Raw genomic sequence first — 23223 nt, 5'->3', positions numbered from 1 at the left:
GATCGGCAGCTCAGAAGCCCAACCAGGAAAAAGTCGCACGCTTGAGTCCTTTGCTATTTCCTTTTCGTTCCCAGAACCTGCTGGGCAGCTGAGTGGCTTTGGTGATCGGGGCGACAGAGCCGGAGGCTGGGAGTTCGAATCCTCCCCCCCCCCCCCCCCGCAGTGCCTCCTTGACTAGATGATCCCTAAGGTCCCTTCCAGCTCAGCACTTCTACCATGGGGATGATGCTTAGGTGTGTCTTACTTCAGAGTAGCCCATGGGAGGTGGATCCTCCCAGGATGTCGGGGGGGGGGGAAACACCTACAGTACCAGGTGTTTTCAGCTCCAGTCAAGGTCCCCGAGGAGCTTTTTTTTCAGAAGGTAACATGTTCCCCCCCCCCTTCAAGGGAAAGAGGATGATGAGGAGGAGGAGGATGGGAAGGCGCCGCCCCTCCCCACCCGGAGGGGCTCCGTTGCCATGGCGACCCCTCCCCTCCCCCCCACCTTGGTGAGGAAGACTTCAGGGTCGAAGTGGGGCCCGTTGATGTCGGTGGGGCCCCCCAGCTCCCCGCCCCGCCCGGCCCCCGCCGAGGCCTCCCCCGAAGGGTCCGGGAGCCCGTAGTAGAGCTTCAGCATCCCGTGAGGGCGACGCTTCGCCTCCGAGCCCCGCTGCTCCGACGGAGCCGCCGACATGGCCAGGCCGGGCCGGGCCGCGGGGGGGGGGGGGGAACGGGCCACCGGCGGCGGGCGCCTCCCTCACGAAGCCTCCCTTCCGGGAACGGCGGCTCGGACGCTCCGCGTTGCGTCACTTCCGGGAACAACGAGGCTTTGTTGACAGGCCGCAGGCCTCCGCGGTGCGTCACTTCCGGAAGCGAGGACGGCTTCTTCCTCGATACTTTCGGGAACCGTGAAGTTTTGTCGGGCGGCGTTCGGCCCCCGTGTGACGTCATTTCCGGACTGAGGAAAGCTTCGTGGAAGCCTTTCTGGGCCAGGCTGGGGGCTGTGAAGTCCTAGAGCGGCAGCTCTAAAAAAGCCTCCAGAGGCGGCCTTCCGGACAGCTGTTTCCTGCTTCCGCTTGTGGGGCTTTTTGACATCTCAGCCTCATTATAAACAGCCTGGATAGGCGGTTCCATTGAGTTCATTCCCTGCGTAATTAATGAGGTCTCGGGTTGTGCTAATAAATTGATGGCCCTCCTGAGATGGCGAGGCCACCTCAAGCTGCCTTTGGGCGACCTGATGAATTCATCTTGTCTGTTAGCCTTTCCGTGCTTATCTTATTCATTTAATATACTGTATTTAATATATTTATATACAGTATATCTCTTTCTCTCCGTTTCTCCCCAGTTGCCTTTTACGTGGCCGTCGTTTCCATGCCGGCCCTGGGTGACCCTGTCGGGGCCCCACCTCGCTGTTCCCTGACCACGGTCAACGCCCTGAAGGTGGCCGACTGCCAAGGGCAAGGACACAGGGCCATACCTGAGACCGATCTCTCCGTTCAGGTCCTGCTCCTGAACTTCAACTCCTTCTCCATCCTCTTGAATTCCTCCTTCCCACGCCTGGGGTCCTTGGCCTTCCTGTCTCTCGGGAAGCAACGGACCGGGTCCCTTCTTCTCGGAGAGAGGGCCTTCCAAAACGTGCCTAACATCACCTTCCTGGACCTCGGGGGCAACGGGAACCTGACCCTCCATCCCGGCGCCTTCCGCGGCCTCTCCAAACTCGAGGTGCTTCTTCTGGACGTCAACGGGTTCGGGGACGAAGTGCTGGAAAATGGCTATTTCCGGGACCTGGTGTCTCTCAAGAGGCTCGATCTTTCTGGAAATCGGATCCGTAGGCTGAGGCCGGATCCGTCCTTCCGAGGGCTTGGGGCGCTCAGTATCCTCCAGCTGAGGCTCAACCGGATCCAGGCGATCTGCGGAGATGACCTCGGACCCCTCGGGGGACGCCGCTTGGCGCTCCTCGACCTGTCCACCAACCCTCTGCGCGACCAGCCGGCCTGCGGCCACCCTTTCCGGAACCTCACGCTGGGGACCCTGGATGTCTCCGGCAACCCCTGGAACGTCGGCGAGGCCGAGCGGTTCTTCGCGAAACTGAACGGCACCCGCATCCGGCACCTCAAGTTCCGACACTCCGGAGCCGTCGGGAGCGGGTTCGGTTTCCGCAACCTCAAGGACCTCTCGGCCAGCACTTTCTCCGGGCTGCGTCACGCCAGCGTGGTCTCCCTCGATCTGTCCCACGGCTTCCTGAATGAGCTGGTCCCTTCGGCCTTCTCGGGGCTCCCTGACCTCAACCTGATATTTGGGGAGAAGAGAAATGTGTGGACATCTTCCGGGATGCCCAGAAGCTAGCCGTCTTGAATCTCAGCTCCAACGCCTTGCGGACGTTGCCCAGAGCGCTATTCCAGACCCTGGTGTCTTTACAGGGTCTCGATCTCTCCTCCAATCTGCTGTTCGAGCTTCCGGATCAGGCCTTCTACGCTCTGAGATCCTTACGCACCTTGAGCGTCCGGGGTAACCCCCTGCTGACCCTCTCTCCTGCCCCGTTCGCGGCCCTGGAAGGGCTGCGCTCCCTGGATCTGAGGGACGTGTCTTTGATTTGTGACTGCCGGCTCTCGGAGTTCCAGCTCTGGGTGGACGAAAAGGCGACCGGGCTGAGCGAAGGCGAGGCCACGCTGTCTTGCGTCCAGCCACACCCTTCGTTCCGGCGGCTCTCCTTGCCCGCCTTTCTGAAAAGCCACTGCCTTCCTCCGTCACCAAAGGCCAGCGGGCACATAAGTCCCTCCCGTGAAGGGGAAATGAAAATGATTTAGGATAGCAAAAAGCTTCAATTCAATTAAAAGTTAAAAAATTCAATTATAATGTTTTAATATTTTGGGGAAAAAAAATTAAGAAATGATTTTTGCACTGATTTTTTATTTACATTTGGAACTTAAGTTGAACCTTTTAAATCAAACATTTAAATTTTAAAGTAATTTCAGTTTTTTGGTAAAAACAATTATCTGTTTTTGTTAAAATAAAGGATCTTGCCTTGGGCGCCCTTTCGGCACCATTATCACAACCTACTTATTCATCAGAGTCTTTGAGGGTTTGAGGATCGTTCCTTCTTTTATCTTCTCTGCTGCCCTTTCTTTTGCTGGTAAGATTCAATATTGCTCCTCTCTATATTCGATGGTGATGTAGTCCATGGAGAAGCGGGCGAGACACATCGCAAAGTTCATGGCTGGGCAGAAATAAGAGGATGAAAAAACAACAACAGTCACATCCGTGCTTTTCCTTATTGGAAAGAGGGGTACATACAGTAAGACCACAGTGACCGTGTGGCCTGGGCTTCAAGCCCCCAAAAGGTGGAAGTACAGTGGTGCCTCGCAAGATGAGGTTAATTCGTTCTGCGGAAAATGCTGTCTTGCAAAAACATCGTCTTGCGAAAATCGTCCATAGAAAACATAGTCTTGCGAAGCGCAACAGCGATTGCAAAAAACAATCGTCCTGTGGATTAATCGTCCCGCGAGGCAATCGTCTTGCGAGGCACCACTGTATTGAACGCTATACTGTACTATTGCACAGTCTTTGTCTTACTCTAGTGGCCTAGTTCTGGTAAATACAGCCAGGAAACACATATAGATATATATTTTGAGGGTGGGGGGAGGTCGCATTTTTTGGCAGTGGATAAGCGAATCAGCAGATACTGATCCTGCGGATGGGGGGGTCCTGCTGTATGTTTAAATTCTGAAGTCTTCCACTTTGTGGAGCGGACTAAACTCTATACAGTAGCTTACTAGCTGTGCAAACATCAGCCCATATAGGCGGTAAAGTGAATGGTCTCAATGTGTGGTAAGGAACCAGGGGTGCGTGCGTGCGCACGCACTGCGTGTTTCCTTTCCCCCTTTTTCCCCTCTGCCAGCAGGGAAACCAAAAGATGCTGTTCCCCTTCAGGCCCCAGTTCTCAGTTGCACCTCCGCTCTAGCTTGAACTCGGACTGTGAACAAGGCAGAATCGTTCGACCAGCGACTCGTTCCCAACCTGGGGTCCCCAGATGTTCTTGGACTGCGACTCCCAGAAGCCCTCACCCCTAGCTGCGCTGGGCTGGATTTCTGGGAGTTGCTGTCCGAAAACATTCGGGGACCCACAGTTGGGAGGCACTGCTTTGGATGAGTTTCTCCTGCTCTGCTCTAGGGCAGCGCCGGGCGGGGTTTAGCTCTGCAGGTGCTGTTCCGACTCTCAAGTCTGATCACCCCTAATGGGTGGCGCCAGTGGTGAGGATGATGGAGGTCCCTGTCTAGCAAAGATCTTTTTGAGTTTGAACACTCTAGCTTTGAATTTGTTTTTCCTCTACGAAGCTTACCAAGAGAGGTGAGGGCAAAATATATCAGCACGTTGTCCTTGCCCAGCAAGGTGTAGATAGTTGCCAGGACGGCCCAGTAAAAGCTGAGCACGTGGGAGAACTGCAGAGAGCCAACACAAGAGGGGGAAAGAGTGAGGAATCTCTTCCTGGTGAACTTTTATTTTCCTTTTAAACAACGACCTGTCGGGGAAAGTGCCCAGAACTTGGGAAGTTATTTTGTGGATCGTGATGTTCACAGTTCCAAGAGGCCAAGATCCTCATCTTTGTCTTAGAATGGCACAGAGCTGGGAGGGACCCGCTAGTCTAGATCATCTCATCCAGCCCCTGTCAAGGAGGCCCCGTGGGGGATTCAACCTCCCGACCTCTGGCTCCGCAGCCAGATACATCGTGATGATGATTCAAAAATACCAGGCACAGTCAATCCAAATTATAAAAACATGGACTGGTATTATATAATGGATACAAGCTGTATTCAAAAACCTACGTATCTGTTAAATACCAGTGCAGTATGTATGCTGTTCCTAATATTACCATTTTTTTTGTAGCTCGGTGGTGGTGTTATTAATTCATGCTGGGATGAGCAACAGGAATGCTAATTATTTAGTGCTTGCCCATCCATGTTTATAACAAAGGCAGTGGAAGGCCGTGCCATTAAGGCTGGTCCTGCTGACACCTCCCTGAAGACGTTGCTTATTATCTACGGCCCCGATCCTCTGGAAGCTTCTCCTACAGAAGCCCCTTTGGACTTGCAGAATTGGAACTGCAGAATCTGAAGGGACCCCCAGGGGTCCTTTTCCCGACCTCCAGCTGACGCAGGAGATCCTGCTTGCTGGCAAGGCAGAAGACTTAAGGCCATGGGGGTCAGGCGCGATAAGATGAGGAGTAAGCCCTTTACCAAGAGCACCACAGTAAAGCGGAAGCTCATGAGATCCACATTCTGGGTGACGAGGAAGTGATAAAGGTCGGATACGATGACAGCCGCGTGAATGAAACACAGGAACAGCGAGCCAACGGTGAAGATGACTTTTTTCGGGAAGGTAAGGGTTATGAAACGGTCCTTCCAGGTTGGCATCTCTGTCTCTCTCCCGGGGGTAAAAGTGCCGTGGATGAGGCGTTGGCTGCTGAAGCCTAAAGAGCTTAAAATATTGACACCAACTCGGACTCCGGCTGAGGTCCAGCTGGAATGTTAATGCTGAGCTCACAATGACCTCCGGGTTCTAGAAGGCGGGGAGATTGGCTTGCTGTGATCAAGTTTTTTTTTCCAAACCTAATGCACAAGTTGTTTTGTGCCCTGGCTCATGAATGCGACTGGAACGGCTTCAAATCAAAATGAAAATATTAGTAGGAGAGTCCTAGAAACCAGTGGTCTCTTTGCAAAACGGTTTGCCAGTGCATAGACCAAACAGAAACAGGCCTTAACCTTTTAGTGGTAAAAATATTAAAAATCACCGCTTAGATGTGAAGCTCGCAAACTCACAACACCCCTAGTGCTGCTGGGTTTTGTTCTCTCTTAAAGCCCACTTTTCAAGACACATGGGAATCATACAGTCTTGTGGCACTTCCAGGATTAATTAACAAGAGCTTTCTTTGTGTGGATTCCAGAATTTGTCATGTCAGATTAAAGGGATCCTATGCAAGAAGTCTCAGATTGGCCCCAGGAACCTCGCTCCCATTCTCATTCCCTGATGAAAATCTGCATTGCTCAGTGTTGCTCTTCCTCTTCTTCTACATCCTGCCTTCCCCTTTCAGTGCCAGTTTGGTGGGGGGGGGGGAAGAGACCAGTCAGAAAGAAATAGATCGACTCAACCCTGAACTCTCTCTAGAAGCAAAAATGAGGCTGTCCTCCTTTGGGCACCTCCTGAGAAGTCAGGATTCTGTCCGGAAAAGACCATCGTGTGCTGGGAAAGGCGGAAGGTAGCAGGAAAAGAGGAGGGCCCGAATACGAGAGGGACGGACTCCCTCAAGGACCCACGACTTTGGAGTTTGCAAGAGCAAATCAATGTTATTAATGGCAGGGTTTCTGAATGACAGTTCAAGGAAACTTGTGAGGACCAGCATGGACACGGCTGTTTTTATTAAAATGAAATAGGGATCCTTAAGGGGGGAAAGTGGTATATAAATATATTAAATATATTGAATGAATAAAATAAGCACGGAAAGGCTAACAGACAAGATGAATTCATCAGGTCGCCCAAAGGCAGCTTGAGGTGGCCTCGCCATCTCAGCAGGGCCATCAATTTATTAGCACAACCCGAATCCTCATTAATTACACAGGGAAGGAACTCAATGGAACCGCCTATCCAGGCTGTTTATAATGAGGCTGAGATGTCAAAAAGACCCCACGAGCGGAAGCAGGAAACAGCTCTCCGGAAGGCCGCCTCTGGAGGCTTTTTTAGAGCTGCCGCTCTAGGACTTCACAGCCCCAAAGCCGGCCCAGAAAGGCTTCCACGAAGCTTTCCTCAATCCGGAAATGACGTCACACAGGGGCCAAACGCCGCCCGACAAAACTTCAGGGTTCCCGAAAGTATCGAGGAAGAAGCCGTCCTCGCTTCCGGAAGTGACGCACCGCGGAGGCCTGCGGCCTGTCAACAAAGCCTCGTTGTTCCCGGAAGTGACGCAACGCGGAGCGTCCGAGCCGCCGTTCCCGGAAGGGAGGCTTCGTGAGGGAGGCGCCCGCCGCCGGTGGCCCGTTCCCCCCCCCTGCGGCCCGGCCCGGCCATGTCGGAGCAGCGGGGCTCGGAGGCGAAGCGTCGCCCTCACGGGATGCTGAAGCTGTACTACGGGCTCCCGGACCCTTCGGGGGAGGCCTCGGCGGGGGCCGGGCGGGGCGGGGAGCTGGGGGGCCCCACCGACATCAACGGGCCCCACTTCGACCCCGAAGTCTTCCTCACCAAGGTGGGGGGGAGGGGAGGGGTCGCCATGGCAACGGAGCCCCTCCGGGTGGGGAGGGGCGGCGCCTTCCCATCCTCCTCCTCATCATCCTCTTTCCCTTGAAGGGGGGGGGGGAAACATGTTACCTTCTGAAAAAAAAGCTCCTTGGGGACCTTGACGGGAGCTGAAAACACCTGGTACTGTAGGTGTCTCCCCCCCCCCCCGACATCCTGGGAGGATCCACCTCCCATGGGCTACTCTGAAGTAAGACACACCTAAGCATCATCCCCATGGTAGAACTGCTGAGCTGGAAGGGACTTTAGCGATCATCTAGTCAAGGAGGCACCGCAAGGGGTGGGATTCGAACTCCCAGCCTCCGGCTCTGTCGCCCCGATCACCAAAGCCACTGAGATGCCCAGCAGGTTCTGGGAACGGAAATGAAATAGCAAAGGACTCAAGCGTGCGACTTTTTCCTGGTTGGGCTTCTGAGCTGCCTGGCAAATATGAACATCTGGACCTGGCTGTTCAGATAACAGCTGTGGGGCTGCCACTCAAAAGACCAGGTGGCATGAGAGTCTGTAGGACAGGGTGTCCCTTTTGGCCTCTGCCCCTTCTGAAAGGGTGTCCCTTTTACTGCTTAGGTATCCTTTCTCTATAAATGCGGCGGCTCTGGGTCCAAGCTGGGCTGCCTCCGGGGGGGGGGGGGATGATCACAGGAGAAGGGGAAAAGCGCCTTCGGTTGCAGAAAGCGCCGGATTCACCCGGCTCCCCTTCTCTCTTTTTCTGCCTGCCAGCTGCGGAAGGAATGCCCCCTGGCTCAGCTGATGGACTGCGAGACGGACATGGTGAAACAGATCCGGGCCCTGGACAGCGACATGCAGACCCTGGTATACGAGAATTACAACAAGTTCATTTCAGCGACAGGTAATTGGGGGAAGGGAGCCGTTTCCAGCCATGTTCTCCCTTCCTCTTGAGTCGTGACACGGCCAGTGTCCGCCCTGCTGCGTGGGCTGACCTCTGGTAGACTGCCTCTGGAAGCAGAGGTTCAGTTCAGTCGCCCAGGTAGATGCCAAGCTCTGCCTTCAAGGCAGCCGGACCGTAGGGCTCGCTTATCCGTGGGATCGGTATCTACCGATTCATTTATTTACAGCCTGAAAATATATAAAACATTAAAAGCAAAAATGTTAGAATTGCATGTTTCTGATGATGACATTATCAGAACTGGCCACTAGAAAGAGCCAGCGACCATGCTAAGGATTGCATTTGTTATTAAAAATAAAGACTTCGCTGTAATCCTCATTTTTCGGCATCCACAGGGGGATTTGTAGCTGATCTCTCACAGATACAGGAGTCCTGATGTATAATGTAATTTTTAAAAAAGTAGATAGGGTAGTTTGCATCTACAGTCGTGTGTTTCCTTTCACTGTCCATAAATATTTGCTGCTCTTCCTATTTAAACGGTGGTGGGATATTTTGTTTCTTTTTATAATTGCCTCATCTTTTCCAGGTACATCTGGCAGAAAAGTAGGATATACTTAAGTTGAATGAATCACTCTCCGTATTGTCATTTTCAAAGATGGGGCAGGGAGAGTGAAAGGAAGACTGGGCCAGCCTTTGCTCAGATCATGCCTCAGCCAAGTTACTTTTTGAGACCACTACCAGAAGCTACCAGCTAGCATGGGGGGGGGACAGTTCTGGGGAGGTCACAATACACACACACACACGCCCCAAAAACCCCAAATTATTACTGAGCTTTACCTTGGAAGAAGTTCAGAATCACGCACTGTGAGAAGCTGAACTTTTCTTCTCCTTTTTGCTGTCTCCCGTCAGACACCATCCGCAAGATGAAGAACGACTTCAAGAAGATGGAGGATGAGATGGACTGCCTGGCGGCGAACATGGCCGTGATCACGGAGTTCAGCGCCAGCATCAGTAGCACCTTACAGGACCAGCACGAGCAGATCACCAAGTTGTCAGGTAGGGCCGTCCCTCCTCCTCCTCCTCTGGTTGTCCTGCTTCTGCGGGAATGACCCAGCCTGCCTTTCTAGAAGTGAGGAAGAACATGTACAGTATTTCAGGAGAAGCACACATCCTGACCGGAGGGGGGGGGGAGAGTTCTCCACCCAGTCTCCAGCATCCCCAGTCAGGGCTTGCTCTCCCCTTGAAGGTGAGAGGAGTCGATCCATATTTTTCAGGTCCCAAAACTTCTTACTAGAAGTGTTTTAAAAATAAAACACACAAAAAATCTTACTGTTTCTGAGTTTTGTGAGAATTTTTCAGCCCTGCAAAAGTTCTTCTCTGCCACACAAATCTGAGCCCCCCTCCCCTCCAAGCACATGCCTCTGCTGTGTTTGCCACATTTTGTACTGTTATGGGTGAAACGTGTACTTTTTTTTCTTTTCTGACCCTCTGCATCCACGCAGGACAGCCAGCTTGAGTGTAAAAATAAGCCGTCCCCCGCTGCTTTGTTATTAATCCAAATGACAGTTCCTGTGATTGTACCCCCCCCCTAGTTTTGTGTGCCTTTTGCCACAATGAGAAAATGCACAAAATGTTTCTGGGGCTGACAGAAAAAACAAATCTTGCCACTGTGTGGCATGGAAGATTCCCCCCTCCCCGGTTGGACTGTTTACCATACAAGGACAAATTAACTGAGGATTTGCAATCCCTAAACTTGTATGCCCTCATCATCATCATCATCTTAGAAGGGATCCTCTGGTTCATCAAGTCCAGGCCCTGCTCAGGAGGCCCGGTGGGGTGATCGAACTCCCAGCCATCCATCCAGCAGCCCTCCCTCCGGCCCCTTCACCCCTCTTCCCCGTCTCTTTCCTCGCCAGGCGTCCACTCCCTCTTGCGCAAGCTGCAGTTCCTTTTCGAGCTCCCGGCCCGTCTGACCAAGTGCGTCGAGCTGGAGGCCTACGGGCAAGCCGTCCGGTACTACAGCAAAGCCCGCTCCATCTTGCACCAGTACCAGCACATGCCTTCCTTCCGGGGCATCCAGGATGACTGCCAGAAGATCATGGCCGACCTGGCTCAGAAGCTGCGGGAGAAATTTAGGTAAGCCCTCAAAGCTTACCTTGCAGAGGGCAAGCCGGGTGGGGACGTACGGTGGACGAACGCCGTTGAGAAGGTCAGTTCGAAAGACCTAGAGTTCCCTGGGTTCGGTGGTAGAAGGAAGGGCTGTTACTGAGAGGCAATCAGCATGTCCGACGGTCCAGAGAGATGGGATTTGCAGTCTAGTATCACAGGAATTGGCAACGGGATGGCCTAGATTAGGGTATTGTAATAGGAAGAGGGAGCTTCTCAGCTTTGAACGCTTACTAAGCGGCAGAGTTTCGAATTTCTGGCTGGGTTTCTCTAGCTGCGCCACACAGGGCAGGATAGCTTCAAGTTCCCCAGAGCAGACCACCCCTTTTTCTCATAACCTGGCACTTACACTCTTGAGTAACTCACTCTGTTACATGAGTAGGAGAAAGAATTAAAAGTTGCATTTACTTATAATGGAACAGGTCTGGCAGCTAACTGACAAACATGGCTGCTTTCAGCAACAGGCCAAAAAGAAGGAAAGAGACAGAGCAGAGAGGCGGGGGCTTTCTTTGAATTCAGAGGCAGGGAAGGAATGACTGGATAGTGCTGGATAGATTGGCCGCCACCCCATCTCAGAAATGTCCCTCTCAGCCACCCTTAACAAAAGGCAGCGTGCAAGATTGCAATGAGACTAACAGCGCCTTGGCTGATCTCAGCGATGTAGGTTGCGCTGGCCTCCCAGTAGGGATAAACCCGGAAGGAGGAGCAAACAGCTGTGGCAGACACTGCCGGCTCACGTTGCGGTTGAGCTGCTCAGAGATCCTCCACCTTTTCTTCCCAGGGATGGCGGCTCTGGGGCCAAGGACCTGGCGGAGTGTGTCGAGCTGCTCCTGCAGCTGAACGAGCCCGCGGAGGAGCTGTGCGACGAGTTCCTCGCTCACGCCCGCTGCCGCCTGGAGGCCGAGCTGCAAGCCCTGGAGGCCGAGCTGGGAGAGGGACCACCGCCGGGCCCGCCCCGCCCCATCACGGACATCCTGGAATTCACCGACCGGGGTTGCAACAGCTTCGTCAGCAACCTGTGCCTGGTGATTGCTTCCTACCAGGAGCTTTTCATCAGCCGGGAGGACGCCCAGGGCATCGCGGCCATGGCCGAAGAGAAGCTGGTGGCCTCCGTCGACGGCCTGATGGAGCGCTACTTTGCCCTGGTGGAGCGACGCATCCAGCTGGAGAAGGGCGTGGGGGACAACTCGCTGCTGGTGCGGGCGCTGGACCGCTTCCACCGCCGCCTGCAGGCCTTGGCCAAGCTCCTGCCCGCCTCCCGCGCGGCGGCCGAAGGCACGGAGATCGTGGTGCGGGCGGCCAAGGAGCGCCTCCGCCAGTACCTCCAGGCCCTGCAGAGCTTCTACGTGGACTGTCTGACGGACGTGCGGCAGTCCTTGGCCACCCCTCACCTCGTGGGCAAAGACAGCCCGAACCTGGCAGAGTTGCTGGGCACCGTCTCCGCCTCCGTCCTCAACCAGATCAAAGCCGTCCTTTCCTACATCCACCTCTTCACCGCCAAGGACATCACTTTCTCCAACAAGCCGTATTTCAAGGTACAGAAAGAGGGAGGGAAGAGGGTTGGGGGCAGATGTCGCTAAGGGTATCTAAAGATCCAGGAGGATCCCCGTCTCCATGGGGGGCTGGTTCCAAGCGGCTGCCAGCCAGCCTTCCTCTCTGAGGATGCCTCGGATTCATCCTTATCTCTCCCCCCTCTCTGCACACACACACACACACACACACACAGGGTGAATTCTGCAGCCAAGGCGTTCGGGAAGGCCTGATCGTCAGCTTCATCAAGTCCATTTGCCAGACGGCCCGCCAGTTCTGCGAGAGCGCCAGCGACAAGGGGGGCTCCACCCCTCCCGCCCTCCTGCTGCTCCTCTCTCGGCTCTGCCTGGATTACGAGACCTCCACCATCAGCTACATCCTCACGCTGACCGACGAACAGTTCCTGGTCCAGGTACCTTAGGGTGTCAGCCTCTGACCCACCCGTGTCCCCGGGAAATGAGGAGGGAGAAATTGACCGTTTTTTGGAAGGGGACAGTGTTGGTTTGTGTCCTTTTCTCCACTCAAGAGATTAAGCCCAAAAGATTAGGCTGTGGGGCCCCAAAGGGAGGTCCACAGGGCTTAGCTGCCTTCAAATTCATCTTGCTTTTTTTGCATCCTTGTATCTGGAGGAATGTATCTCTCTAGTGGCATGTTCTGCTAACTTCATCTTTCAAAATACAGTATATACAGTATTTCTAAGATTTATTTTTTAATATTTTCGGCCCGTGCATAAGTGAATCAGTGGATACTGGTCCTGTGGATAAGTGGGGCTTCTGCTGTATTTTAAAAAGTGATTTCTTCAACTTTGTGGTTTTGAGTCGTTTTTTAAAATTAACTGGTTTCTTGCCCTATGATTAGTAGCGATCAGTCCGTATAATTTTATCCAAGGTGGGCATTTGATCTAAACCACGAATAAAAAAATATAATCAAAAATTGAAAAAAAATGGGCAGTTTTAAGTAACCCAGGCAACCTCTTTAGACGGGGCTCACCCCGACAGCCCTGTCTGAAACCCTGGGAGAGTCACTGCTGTGGGTCAGTCTCAATTTCGCCGGGGGGGGAGGGGGCTCACAGTCATCTTTGTGCTCCCATTAAAACCACCACCACTACTGATTTATCTTGCCAAACCCCGGAGAGCCGACATCTTCCAAAGCCATCGCTCCTACCGCAGCGTCCCTTCTCCAGACCCCTCCCTGGAGACCGTAAGGAAACCAAGCCCTCTAAGGATCAGGCAGGCCCCGTTTCGGCTTCCGACCACTGACCCGTGATCAAAAAGCCGTGGGCTGGTTGGTTTCGAAATTGGCGTTCTTTTCGAGGCCCGTAAAAATTGGACCTGATCCATACACACTATGAGCAGAGGGGAGGGCCAACCAGGGTTGGGTAAAACATTTTTTTTAATTAGATGTATTTAAATTGCAGTGCAAAGCATGGTTTAAATGTTAAAAAAGCCATTTCATAACATTTAAATTGCAAAAAAAAAAAAATGCGGCAGAAGCAGAACTGGTGTGTCATGTACCCTTTGCACAATCCATGGGCCTCACGAGAGCTTCTTATCTTCCTCATTGCGTTATTTGGGAGAGGCTATGCATCACTCAAAGGGCTGTCGTTAGCCACATGTGTGAAAAGTTTCTTTCCCATGCGTCGGGTGGGACAGAGCCTGGGAAAAACCCAAGCCTCCAGGTCGTCCAAACTCACTGTTCCTATTTCTCTCCGGTTCTCGGTGAAAGCAACGCCGTGGATGCTGAACAAAGGCTCTAGATTAGCAATAGATCCAATGTGGTGGTGTAGGTGCTGTTGGGAATCCCAGCCCTCCCATGGTTGCATTTCTGGAACTTGCCTCGCTGCGTTACATCAGGCTGTTTCTCCACCGTCCCCTTGTCTCCACCCACCCCCCATCCTTTTACTATACACCAAGTCCAGGAACTTTGTGCCACAGCGGCTAAACTGCAGTACTGCAGTCAAGACTCTGCTCGCAGCCTGCATGTTCGAGCCCATGAATAAAATATTAAAAATCTTAATAGGAGCAGTATTAAGAACACGAGGGGTACGAATGGATCTCTAAAGCCTTCGGAACAATTGAACGCCCTTTTCCCTTATGCTCATGTTTTTTTTTTCTTCCAGGACCATTCTCCGGTCACCCCTGTCACCGTGCTTTGCGCCGAGGCCCGGGAAGCGGCTCAGAAATTGCTGAACCATTACGTGAAGGTCCAGGGCTTGATCATCTCCCAGATGCTGCGGAAGAGCGTGGAGACGCGCGGCTGGATTACCACCATTGAGCCTCGGAACGTCCGCGCCGTCATGAAGCGCGTGGTGGAGGACGCCACTTCAATCGATGTCCAGGTGGGTGGGGTGGGGCATGCCAGTCCAGAGGGACCGAGGTGTGTGTGTGTGTGTGTGCTTCCTTTCCTGTGACCCAGCGCAATGAACTCTTGAGCACAGGGGGAGGCCGTGGAGAGATCCAGATAAAACTAGCCAGCATCAATCCTGTCTGAACAGGGGGAACTGGAGAGAAATTATCGAGCAAAATGGCCCAGCTCTTTCTGGCCAGGGCAGGAAATCCACTAGTTAAATTCTCCTGGCAGATGGGCCCTCTGAAATCCAGTTAGCTCTCTTTGGCTCAAGGGAGGCCTCCCCGCCTTCCAAAACAATCTACTCCCTTGCCCAAAAGCTCTTGTCACCGGGAAGTTTTGGCCAATGTTTACTTAGCATTTCCTTTCTCACCGTTTGAATCCGACGATTCATGCATTAGCCTCTGAAGCAGCAGAAAACAAGGAAAGAGGGCTGATCGATGGGCACCCGAATCAGGTTATTCCAAAGCCCCCCTTTGAAAGGCTGAAGCTGTTCTGAATGTCCTTATTTCTTTGGGAGGAAGAATGGGAATGTCAAAATGTTCCTCTCTACTTAGAAAGCTTTTGCCCTGGTATTTTATTTTATATTATTGTATTTTTTTTTTGCTCCTGTTCTGGAAACATGTTCTGTTGTCTGCCTATTTCACACAGGGAAGGGAAGCTGCTCTCTTTAGGCCTTCATGAAACAGATAGACGTGGCGGGCCACACATCTCCCGTCCCTCTTCGAGGGTCTCTGCTCAACCCAAATTTCCAGGGACCGCAAGCCGTGCTTTCAGGAAGCAGCTTTGAGCTCGGGGGACCCTCTCCATCTCCTCTAACAGGGCTCCGATCCTGCCACTTCTCTCTGCACAGGTGGGGCTTCTGTACGAGGAAGGCGTGCGCAAGGCGCAGAGCAGTGACTCCAGCAAAAGGACCTTTTCCGTTTACAGCAGTTCCCGCCAGCAAAGCCGCTACGCCCCGAGCTACACGCCCAGGTGAGCGGCCGAAGAGGCCCTCCTGGCTTCTCCGGCTTGGCTTGCAAGCGGAGGGAGGTTTGACTTCATTTGTTCAACGGCTGCAAGCTTTTGTGGGTTTAAAATCCCCCTTCCTCAAGCCTATGCCAGTAACGTTTGAGCAGTGCAGGAAAAATTCTAAACGAATGTTGCCCCAAATTCATGGTAAATCTCCTTATGGTGAGATTAACACTCCTTACGTGAAGGCTGTCGAGGTTGCGTTTCGATACTTCACAAATGCATCTCGTCATTCGCTTTTTCATGGTCTAATGAAGGTGTCCCGCTCTTCTACATCTGCATTGTGTGGTGACCATGCGGGATCTTTGAGGTTTATTTATCCATGCACGCATTTATTCATTATTGTTTTTATACTCCTTTTCTCCCGGCTTTTTGACTCGGTATCCCTTGACTGCTCATCTCATCTGCCTGCTCTTTCTTTCTTTCCATTCTGTGCAAATTCGTTTGCCCGAATCCTAGCGGATGCTCACCATGGGCAGGACTCTAAACTGCCGTCGCTAACTGAAGGAGGTGCAGGTCACATGCTGGCCGTATGCTGGGCTGATGTCAATTAGCCGCTGTTAGCCGTGGCATGCGCACCCAAGTCTAATAGGATTTTGGTCACCGTCTGCCTCTTTCTGTCTCAAGCAAACCCCAGTCCATAAAGTCCTGTTCTCTTGTAAAACCTGCCTCAAGATCCCCGTGATTTTGCATAGAAATCCTAGAGAACAGTGATGCGCCTGCGTCATTTAATTTGGGTCTTTCCGCTCACCTCCTGCAGTGCCCCGATGGATACCAACCTGCTGAATAACATCCAGAAGCTTTTTTCAGAACGCATTGACATTTTCAGCCCCGTGGAGTTCAACAAGGTGAGGAGGGGGGGTGCTGGCAGTCTGTCGTGGTGGCCCCTGGCAAAGATCAGAGAAACTGAAGCGGGCGGATGAGTTGTCTTTGCAAAAGCCACTAATCATCTGCCATGGAAGATCAGTGGAGTCCCTTAACGCAACACTGAAAAGACACAAGAGGGTTAATTTTGTTATGAACGTCTTTCAGATAGCATGCCTGAGCTATCACTTAGATTAATATGCTTTTTTATTAAAAAAAGATAATGGAATCAAACAATCGTGTCCAAACACATTTGCAGCTTATGAAGCCCAGATCATTGCTTGTCTTCAGTTTGCCTCCGTAAACAAAGAGAGGTCTTATTTAGTATTTATTTATTTAAAATATTTTTTACCCCGCCTTCCTCTTTTAAAAAGGACTCAAGGCGGTGGGCATCATCAAAGACAACATTGAAAGCAAGAAATGTTAAGAATAGGAATATTTAAAAGGATCAGACCAGTGCCACTCCGAGAAAGGGTAAACGTGAGCAAGGCTTAAAAATACAGTCAAAGCAGTAAAACACAAGATATATATATATATATTTTAAACCCAGTTGGGCAGCCGGTCTCTTGAGAGAAAGGCTGTCGGAAGAGAAAGGTCTCTTGGCCTGCTTGTGGAAGGAGAGCCAAGAGTGGGGGCCCCAGCCTGGCCTCCAGTGGCAGGGAGTTCCGCAGTCTCTGGAAGTTGACCTCATGTAAATCTGAGACTCTCCCTTTCCTGCAGGTTTCCGTTCTGACCGGCATCATCAAGATCAGCCTGAAGACCTTTCTGGAGTGCGTCCGCCTGCGGACGTTCGGGCGCTTCGGCCTGCAACAGATCCAGGTGGACTGTTACTACCTCCAGCTGTACCTCTGGCGCTTCGTTTCGGACGAGAACCTGGTGCATTTCCTGCTGGACGAGATTGTGGGCAGCACCGCCCACCGGTGCCTCGAGCCCGTGCCCATGGAGCAAAGCGTCATTGAAGTCATCTGCGAACGGGGATAAGAGGACGGGAAGAGGGTGGGTGACCCAGAAGGACACATGGGGGGGGCACGCATGCACTCTCGCCAGCTGTACGTCAATAGCACTGACCTCATTGGTGACAAAAGGGGAGATTTCGGGATTGAGGGGGGAGCACTTGTCAAAGCCACGGCCAGAAACCGTGATGATTGGATTGTAATAAATGAAGATAAATGTTTAACGTCTTGATGATCTGCTCTTGCATATCACCTTGAAAGCAAGAAAGGACACTTCTGGGTGAAATAAAACTGTGTGTAATTTTGTGTGTAATTTTTTTTTGTTCTGAACTTCCTTCTCTTGCAGTCATTCAGCATTTCATAGAATCCTAGGATCAGGGAGTCGGAAGGGGCCTCTTAAGGCCATCAAGTCCAACCCCCCTGCTCAGTGCAGGGATCCAAAGTCTATCTGACAGATGATAGCCCAGTTTTCTCTTGCATGCCTCGAGCATTGGAGCACTCACCACCTTCTTGCCGAACAAGGGGCAAAATGATTAGAAATTTTAAAAAATCAAAGGCGCATAAAAGGAAGAGCTGAAAGTTGGGAGTTTTTACATCCTTGTATGCTGACTGTGGAAGTGATGGGTGGGAGGGACCTTTGTGGGCTGGGGTGACTGTCAATCTATCCAGCACTAACCAATCGTTTGCTCCCTGCCTCTCAAAGGAGAGCCCCGCCTCTGCTGAGTGCTCTTTTCCTCTCTAGTCTGTTGGAAGCATCGGTTGTTTGCTGTTGATCTGTTCAGAGGGGGTTCCCGATACCTTACGTGCCAGTAAATGAGAAAGGGGTGGACTCCCCAGGGAACTTGAAGCTATTCTCCTCTGTGAGTACTTCTATTGCGTCGTGAAGAGGAATTTAGCCAAAAATCCAAACCTCTTGTGACAGAAAGTTCTTATTCTTGCCACGCGAATGATCTCTGCCCGGCGTCTCCCAGTCAAAAGGGCCACCATTTGCCACGTGGGTCTTAAATCTGTGGCGGAGAAAAAGCGGCCGGAAATGATAAAACAGCCCTCCCAGAGGAAACGTCCTGCAGTCTTGTGGTTTTTTTAACAAGTTGCGTTGCTGAAATGACCTTTTTTTTACACACACTTCTGCAAGGGCCCCAGACCCTGCCCTCCACAAGCCTCCCCTGGCACAATGCTTCGTTTTCTCTGTCCCTAAAGATCTGGGTCGATCCAGGTAAGGAAGTTCACGAACCGAAGGGAAAAAGGAACAAAGCAGGGGCCCCGGGTGGGGGGGGGAATTTCCCCAGCCTTTCCCCCGTGATGCAACCGCTGTCGTTTGAGTCAACAACCGCTGTTTGACGTGGGGCTTAGGACGGGCTTGGCTGCCTCACTCGGCTGGCATTTATAGAGGAGGATGCCCGGGCAGAATCGCAAACAAGGGAGATGGCCAGCATGCCGAATTTCCACCCAAAGCGCCGCCTCGGCAGGTTTTGGAAAGGTGAGTCCTGGGGAGGGTGAGATGGGGCCGAAGGGGGGGGGGGCAGGTTTCGCGTCATTATTTGCCTGCTTTCTTTCCGACCGCCCCCCACAAAGCAGGTGGCACAGCCCTAGCCAGAGCCAGCAGGTGGTACAGTCCTAGCAGGAACAGGTGGGGATCTGCGCAAAGATTCATATATAAGAATAACAAACAGATCGCTGCAAGAATTGATGGTCCGTGCAGGCTTTGCAAATGGACGCATCTTCGAGAGGAAAGGTGGCGTGTTTAATTCCTTTTTTTTTTTGGTAAGAATGGACCAGCGTCTGCTATTTTTTTCTTCCTACTCAAGACAGAAGGAACGTACAGTTTAAATGAAAACCAGATATGGCCTCACGGAAGCTGTCTTGAGATTATCCACACACACACAACACACACACTTCTCTTGCGATGCCGTTTTTGAATTTTCCTACGGTTACGATACTGTTTTGACCTTTTCTGTTGGCCACACAGGACGTTTGCTTCTGTATCAAGCCGTAGTTTGGAATGAGTCAAGATCTTAAGCAAGAAGGTGGACTTGCCCCCTCTAGCTGGCCGACTACGGGCTTCTGGATATGTGATTCTAGGTCCTGTATTGCTAAACCGAGGGGATGGGGGAGGGAATTGTCACAGAGTTTTGAATTTCTGGTTAAATTCCTCTAGCTGCGCAGAACTGCAGGGATCCACAGAACAGAATAGCTTCCAGTTCCCCAAATTAGTCCACCCCTTTTTCTCATGAACTGGCCCTTCCGGTCACAATAACTCTCCCTGAGACATTAGTAGGAGGGGAAAAAAAGAGGAGGGGAGAAATGTTTTCTTTACTTACAGATCAACAGTAAACTGACAAACCTAACTCCTTTCTTTAAAAAAAAAAAATCAACAGACTCTAGAGGGTGGGGGAAAGACACAGAGCAAAGAAGCAGCGCTTCCTTTGAATCCGGGTTTCATTACTTACAATCAAGCAGACCAGACAGCAAACTCACAAACGTGACTGCTTTGAACAACAGACCAAAAAGGAGAGGAGGAAAGACACCGAGCTGAGGGGCGGGACTCTGGCTGAATTCAGACGCAAGGGAAGGGACTATTGGTGAGTGCTGTCCGTGATTGACAGTCACCCCAGCCAAGGAAAGGCCCCCTCCCTGCCACACCCACGAAGGGCAGCATGCGAGATTGAACAAACTCCGAGCTGGCCAGGGGGACTAATATATCTCTTTCTCTCCATTTCTCCCCAGTCGCCTTTTATGTGGCCGTCGCTTCCATGCCGGCCCTGGGGGACCCTGTCGGGGCCCCACCTCACTGTTATCTGACCACGGTCAATGCCCTGAAGGTGGCCGACTGCCAAGGGCAAGGACACAGGGCCGTGCCTGAGATCGATCCCTCCGTTCAGGTCCTGCTCCTGAACTTCAACTCCTTCTCCGTCCTCTTGGGCTCCTCCTTCCCACGCCTGGAGTCCTTGGCCTTCCTGTCTCTCGGGAAGCAACGGACCGGGTCCCTTCTTCTCGGAGAGAGGGCCTTCCAAAACGTGCCTAACATCACCTTCCTGGACCTCGGGGGCAACGGGAACCTGACCCTCCATCCCAGCGCCTTCCGCGGCCTCTCCAAACTCGAGGTGCTTCTTCTGGACGTCAACGGGTTCGGGGACGAAGTGCTGGAAAACGGCTATTTCCGGGACCTGGTGTCTCTCAAGAGGCTCGATCTTTCTGGAAATCGGATCCGTAGGCTGAGGCCGGATCCGTCCTTCCGAGGGCTTGGGGCGCTCAGTATCCTCCAGCTGAGGCTCAACCGGATCCAGGCGATCTGTGGAGATGACCTCGGACCCCTCGGGGGACGCCGCTTGGCGCTCCTCGACCTGTCCTCCAACCCTCTGCGCGACCAGCCGGCCTGCGGCCACCCTTTCCGGAACCTCACGCTGGGGACCCTGGATGTCTCCGGCAACCCCTGGAACATTGGCGAGGCCGAGCGGTTCTTCGCGAAACTGAACGGCACCCGCATCCGGCACCTCAAGGTCCGACACTCCGGAGCCGTCGGGAGCGGGTTCGGTTTCCGCAACCTCAAGGACCTCTCGGCCAGCACTTTCTCCGGGCTGCGTCACGCCGGCGTGGTCTCCCTCGATCTGTCCCACGGCTTCCTGAACGAGCTGGTCCCTTCGGCCTTCTCGGGGCTCCCTGACCTCAACCTTCTGCTCCTGAGAGCCCATGAGATTAGCAGGATCCGACCTGGGGCCTTTGTCGGGTTGAACAAGCTGCGTGTCCTCGATCTCTCCCACAACCTCCTCGGGGAGATCTACCGGGAGGCCCTGGAGAGCCTCAAATCCTCTTCCCTGCAACGCCTCATCCTCCGGTCCAACCACATTGGAATCGTACAGCGCGGGGCCCTCGCCGGGCTGGGCTCCTTACAGACGCTGGACCTCCGAGACAACGCTCTCTCCCGGGTCCCATCTGGGGATCTCCCGTCCCTTCGGCACCTGCTCTTGGGTCAGAACCGGATCCAAGACGCCTGGGGCGTCGAGCGCCTGAGCAGGAACGTGACGCACCTCGACTTCTCCGGCAACCGCCTGGCAGACCTGGGTCAACTCTGGGGTCAACTTGGGGAGATCCCAAACCTGCGTTTTCTGAACCTTTCCAGCAACACGCTGGCCAGGTGCTACCGTGTCGGGAAGAGCCCGAGGCAGCTCCGGGAGTTGGACCTTTCCCACAACGCGCTGGGGGATATTTGGGGGGAAGAGAAATGCGTGGACGTCTTCCGGGACGCCCAGAAGCTAGCCATCTTGAATCTCAGCTCCAACGCCTTGCGGACGTTGCCCAGAGCGCTATTCCAGACCCTGGTGTCTTTACAGGTTCTCGATCTCTCCTCCAATCTGCTGTCCGAGCTTCCGGATCAGGCCTTCCACGCTCTGAGATCCTTACGCACCTTGAGCGTCCGGGGTAACCCCCTGCTGACCCTCTCTCCTGCCCCATTCGCGGCCCTGGAAGGGCTGCGCTCCCTGGACCTGAGGGACGTGTCTTTGATTTGCGACTGCCGGCTCTCGGAGTTCCAGCTCTGGGTGGACGAAAAGGCGACCGGGCTGAGCGAAGGCGAGGCCACGCTGTCTTGCGTCCAGCCACACCCTTCGTTCCGGCGGCTCTCCTTGCCCGCCTTTCTGAAAAGCCACTGCCTTCCTCTGTCGCCAAAGGCCAGCGGGCTCATAAGTCCCTCCCGTGAAGGGGAAATGAAAATGATTTAGGATAGCAAAAAGCTTCAATTCAATTAAAAGTTAAAAAATTTAATTATAATGTTTTAATATTTTGGAGGGGAAAAATTAAGAAATGATTTTTGCACTGATTTTTTATTTACATTTGGAACTTAAGTTGAACCTTTTAAATCAAACATTTAAATTTTAAAGTAATTTCAATTTTTTTTTGTAAAAACAATTATCTGTTTTTGTTAAAATAAAGGATCTTGCCTTGGGCACCCTTTCGGCACCATTATCACAACCTACTTATTCATCAGAGTCTTTGAGGGTTTTGAGGATCGTGGCTGGCACAGGATTCCATGTAAGAGTTTCCACGTTCAAAGGTTTCCCTGTCAGGTTTTTGAAATTGTTTTAAACACCCTATTATACTATATTTGCAAATAAACCCAAATGTTACATAACCTCCTACGCCTCCAGAATCCGTTTTTTCCCAAAGGAAAATAAACCACGTCCCACAGCGATGACCTCCTAGAAGTTTTTGTTTGTTTGGAGAAGGACGATATACCGGTAATTTATTTATTTTATTTTATATAAAGCCCTTTCTTTATTTTTCTGCCTGATGGGCTTAACACGGCCTCGCAACAGCAGCTATTTCTTCTCAAACTGATGTTGAATGATCCGCGCCTTGCGATCATCTTTATACCCCTCCTTTCTGCCAGCGGAAGCGCGGCCTACCAAGTTTTAAGCTGCAAATATTTTTTAAAAAAATATTTTTTAAATCCATTGCATTATTTCAATCCCCCCACCCCCAAAAAAAATTCTTTGTCTTCCACTCTGGCCTCCTCTGGAAGTGCAAGGCCCAGGATCCAGCCCACTCTTCCTCCCTTCTGTCTGATGCGTTCAATGCCAGGGAGATCCCACAAGATCTTTGCTAAAAAAAAAAAAACGGATTTAATTCTCTTTGGAAGGGAGGTGGGGCGCCTGGGTGGGGAGGGCACTCTGCTTGTGCTCAGAGGCCCTCTCGCCTCCCCTGGGCTTTGCGCCCCCTTCTGGAGCTGGTGCGCCTAGCCTCCCCGCCCGGCGCGCAGCTCCGGCGCGCCAAAGGTCGCAGCCTGGTCGGATCCGGATCGAGCACGCCGGATTCTCCTCCTCACCTCCTGATAGGTCCCTGGGACGGTGGGATCGCCCCGCCCCTGGGAGGCGATTGGCTGAGGCCGGATGGGGACAGGATGGGAAGAGGGTGGGGCTGAGCATCTCTCCCCCCCCCCAAACTCGCCTGCCTTGGCTGCGCACGGGAAGGGGGCGCGCACCTGGGCACAGGTGAGCACCGCCAGCATCCTTGCGGCGCGCGGCGGCCAGGTAAGCTGGGGATGATCCAGGGCTGGGGGAAGGGATGGAGGGGGGTTTAAAAAAAAAGGGGGGGGAGGGAATGCGAGGGTCTCATCCAGCAGGGATGCTGAGCCCCTGGAGGCACCGCTTGCGCCCTTCCCCGGTTGCCAAAAGGACGGACTCCGTGCCAGCAGGAAGGATGCGCAGAGGGACAATGTATCTTTTTCTCTGTTTATTTTGTTTTAAA

The 23223-nt window shown here is 52.7% G+C and overlaps 5 protein-coding genes across 7 annotated transcripts in view; 4 read left to right on the top strand and 1 right to left on the bottom strand.

Moving 5' to 3' along the window:
• The first annotated feature begins 452 nt into the window (after positions 1-452).
• Positions 453-2459, top strand: LOC140702856 (toll-like receptor 5). Its single transcript, XM_072984385.2, has 2 exons — positions 453-1229; positions 1325-2459. Exons 1-2 carry the CDS (start codon positions 1166-1168, stop codon positions 2323-2325), a joined length of 1065 nt encoding a protein of 354 aa, XP_072840486.2. The 5' UTR covers positions 453-1165; the 3' UTR covers positions 2326-2459.
• Positions 2460-2855: 396 nt separating this feature from the next.
• Positions 2856-6815, bottom strand: CATSPERH (catsper channel auxiliary subunit eta). The gene is made up of 3 exons (XM_020777429.3): positions 5214-6815; positions 4319-4418; positions 2856-3196 (listed from the first exon to the last, which is right to left on the bottom strand). The coding sequence occupies exons 1-3, from the start codon at positions 5388-5390 to the stop codon at positions 3120-3122; spliced, it is 354 nt and encodes a 117-aa protein (XP_020633088.2). The 5' UTR covers positions 5391-6815; the 3' UTR covers positions 2856-3119.
• Positions 6816-6956: 141 nt separating this feature from the next.
• VPS51 (VPS51 subunit of GARP complex) lies at positions 6957-17293 on the top strand. The gene is made up of 10 exons (XM_072984381.2): positions 6957-7213; positions 7984-8113; positions 9020-9166; positions 10027-10246; positions 11058-11811; positions 12003-12218; positions 13926-14144; positions 15006-15127; positions 15924-16011; positions 16748-17293. The coding sequence occupies exons 1-10, from the start codon at positions 7037-7039 to the stop codon at positions 17006-17008; spliced, it is 2334 nt and encodes a 777-aa protein (XP_072840482.2). The 5' UTR covers positions 6957-7036; the 3' UTR covers positions 17009-17293.
• Positions 17294-19706: 2413 nt separating this feature from the next.
• Positions 19707-22108, top strand: LOC110071659 (uncharacterized). The gene has a single exon (XM_078382250.1). The coding sequence runs from the start codon at positions 19734-19736 to the stop codon at positions 21696-21698; it is 1965 nt and encodes a 654-aa protein (XP_078238376.1). The 5' UTR covers positions 19707-19733; the 3' UTR covers positions 21699-22108.
• Positions 22109-22437: 329 nt separating this feature from the next.
• TM7SF2 (transmembrane 7 superfamily member 2) overlaps positions 22438-23223 on the top strand; it is an 11576-nt gene continuing 10790 nt past the window's right edge. For 2 of the 3 annotated variants that reach the window (XM_020777433.3, XM_078382252.1), the window contains exon 1: positions 22441-23006. The gene's annotated coding sequence lies outside the window, so the exon portion shown is untranslated. Of the gene's footprint in view, positions 23007-23223 lie in introns of all 3 variants that reach the window. The other variant, XM_078382251.1, reaches the window with a different exon arrangement.

The sequence above is a fragment of the Pogona vitticeps genome, chromosome 15 (assembly GCF_051106095.1).
Source record: "Pogona vitticeps strain Pit_001003342236 chromosome 15, PviZW2.1, whole genome shotgun sequence".
Lineage (NCBI taxonomy): Eukaryota > Metazoa > Chordata > Lepidosauria > Squamata > Agamidae > Pogona > Pogona vitticeps.
The sequence above is the reverse complement of the archived record's forward strand: the minus strand, read 5'-3'. Positions and strand labels throughout refer to the sequence as shown.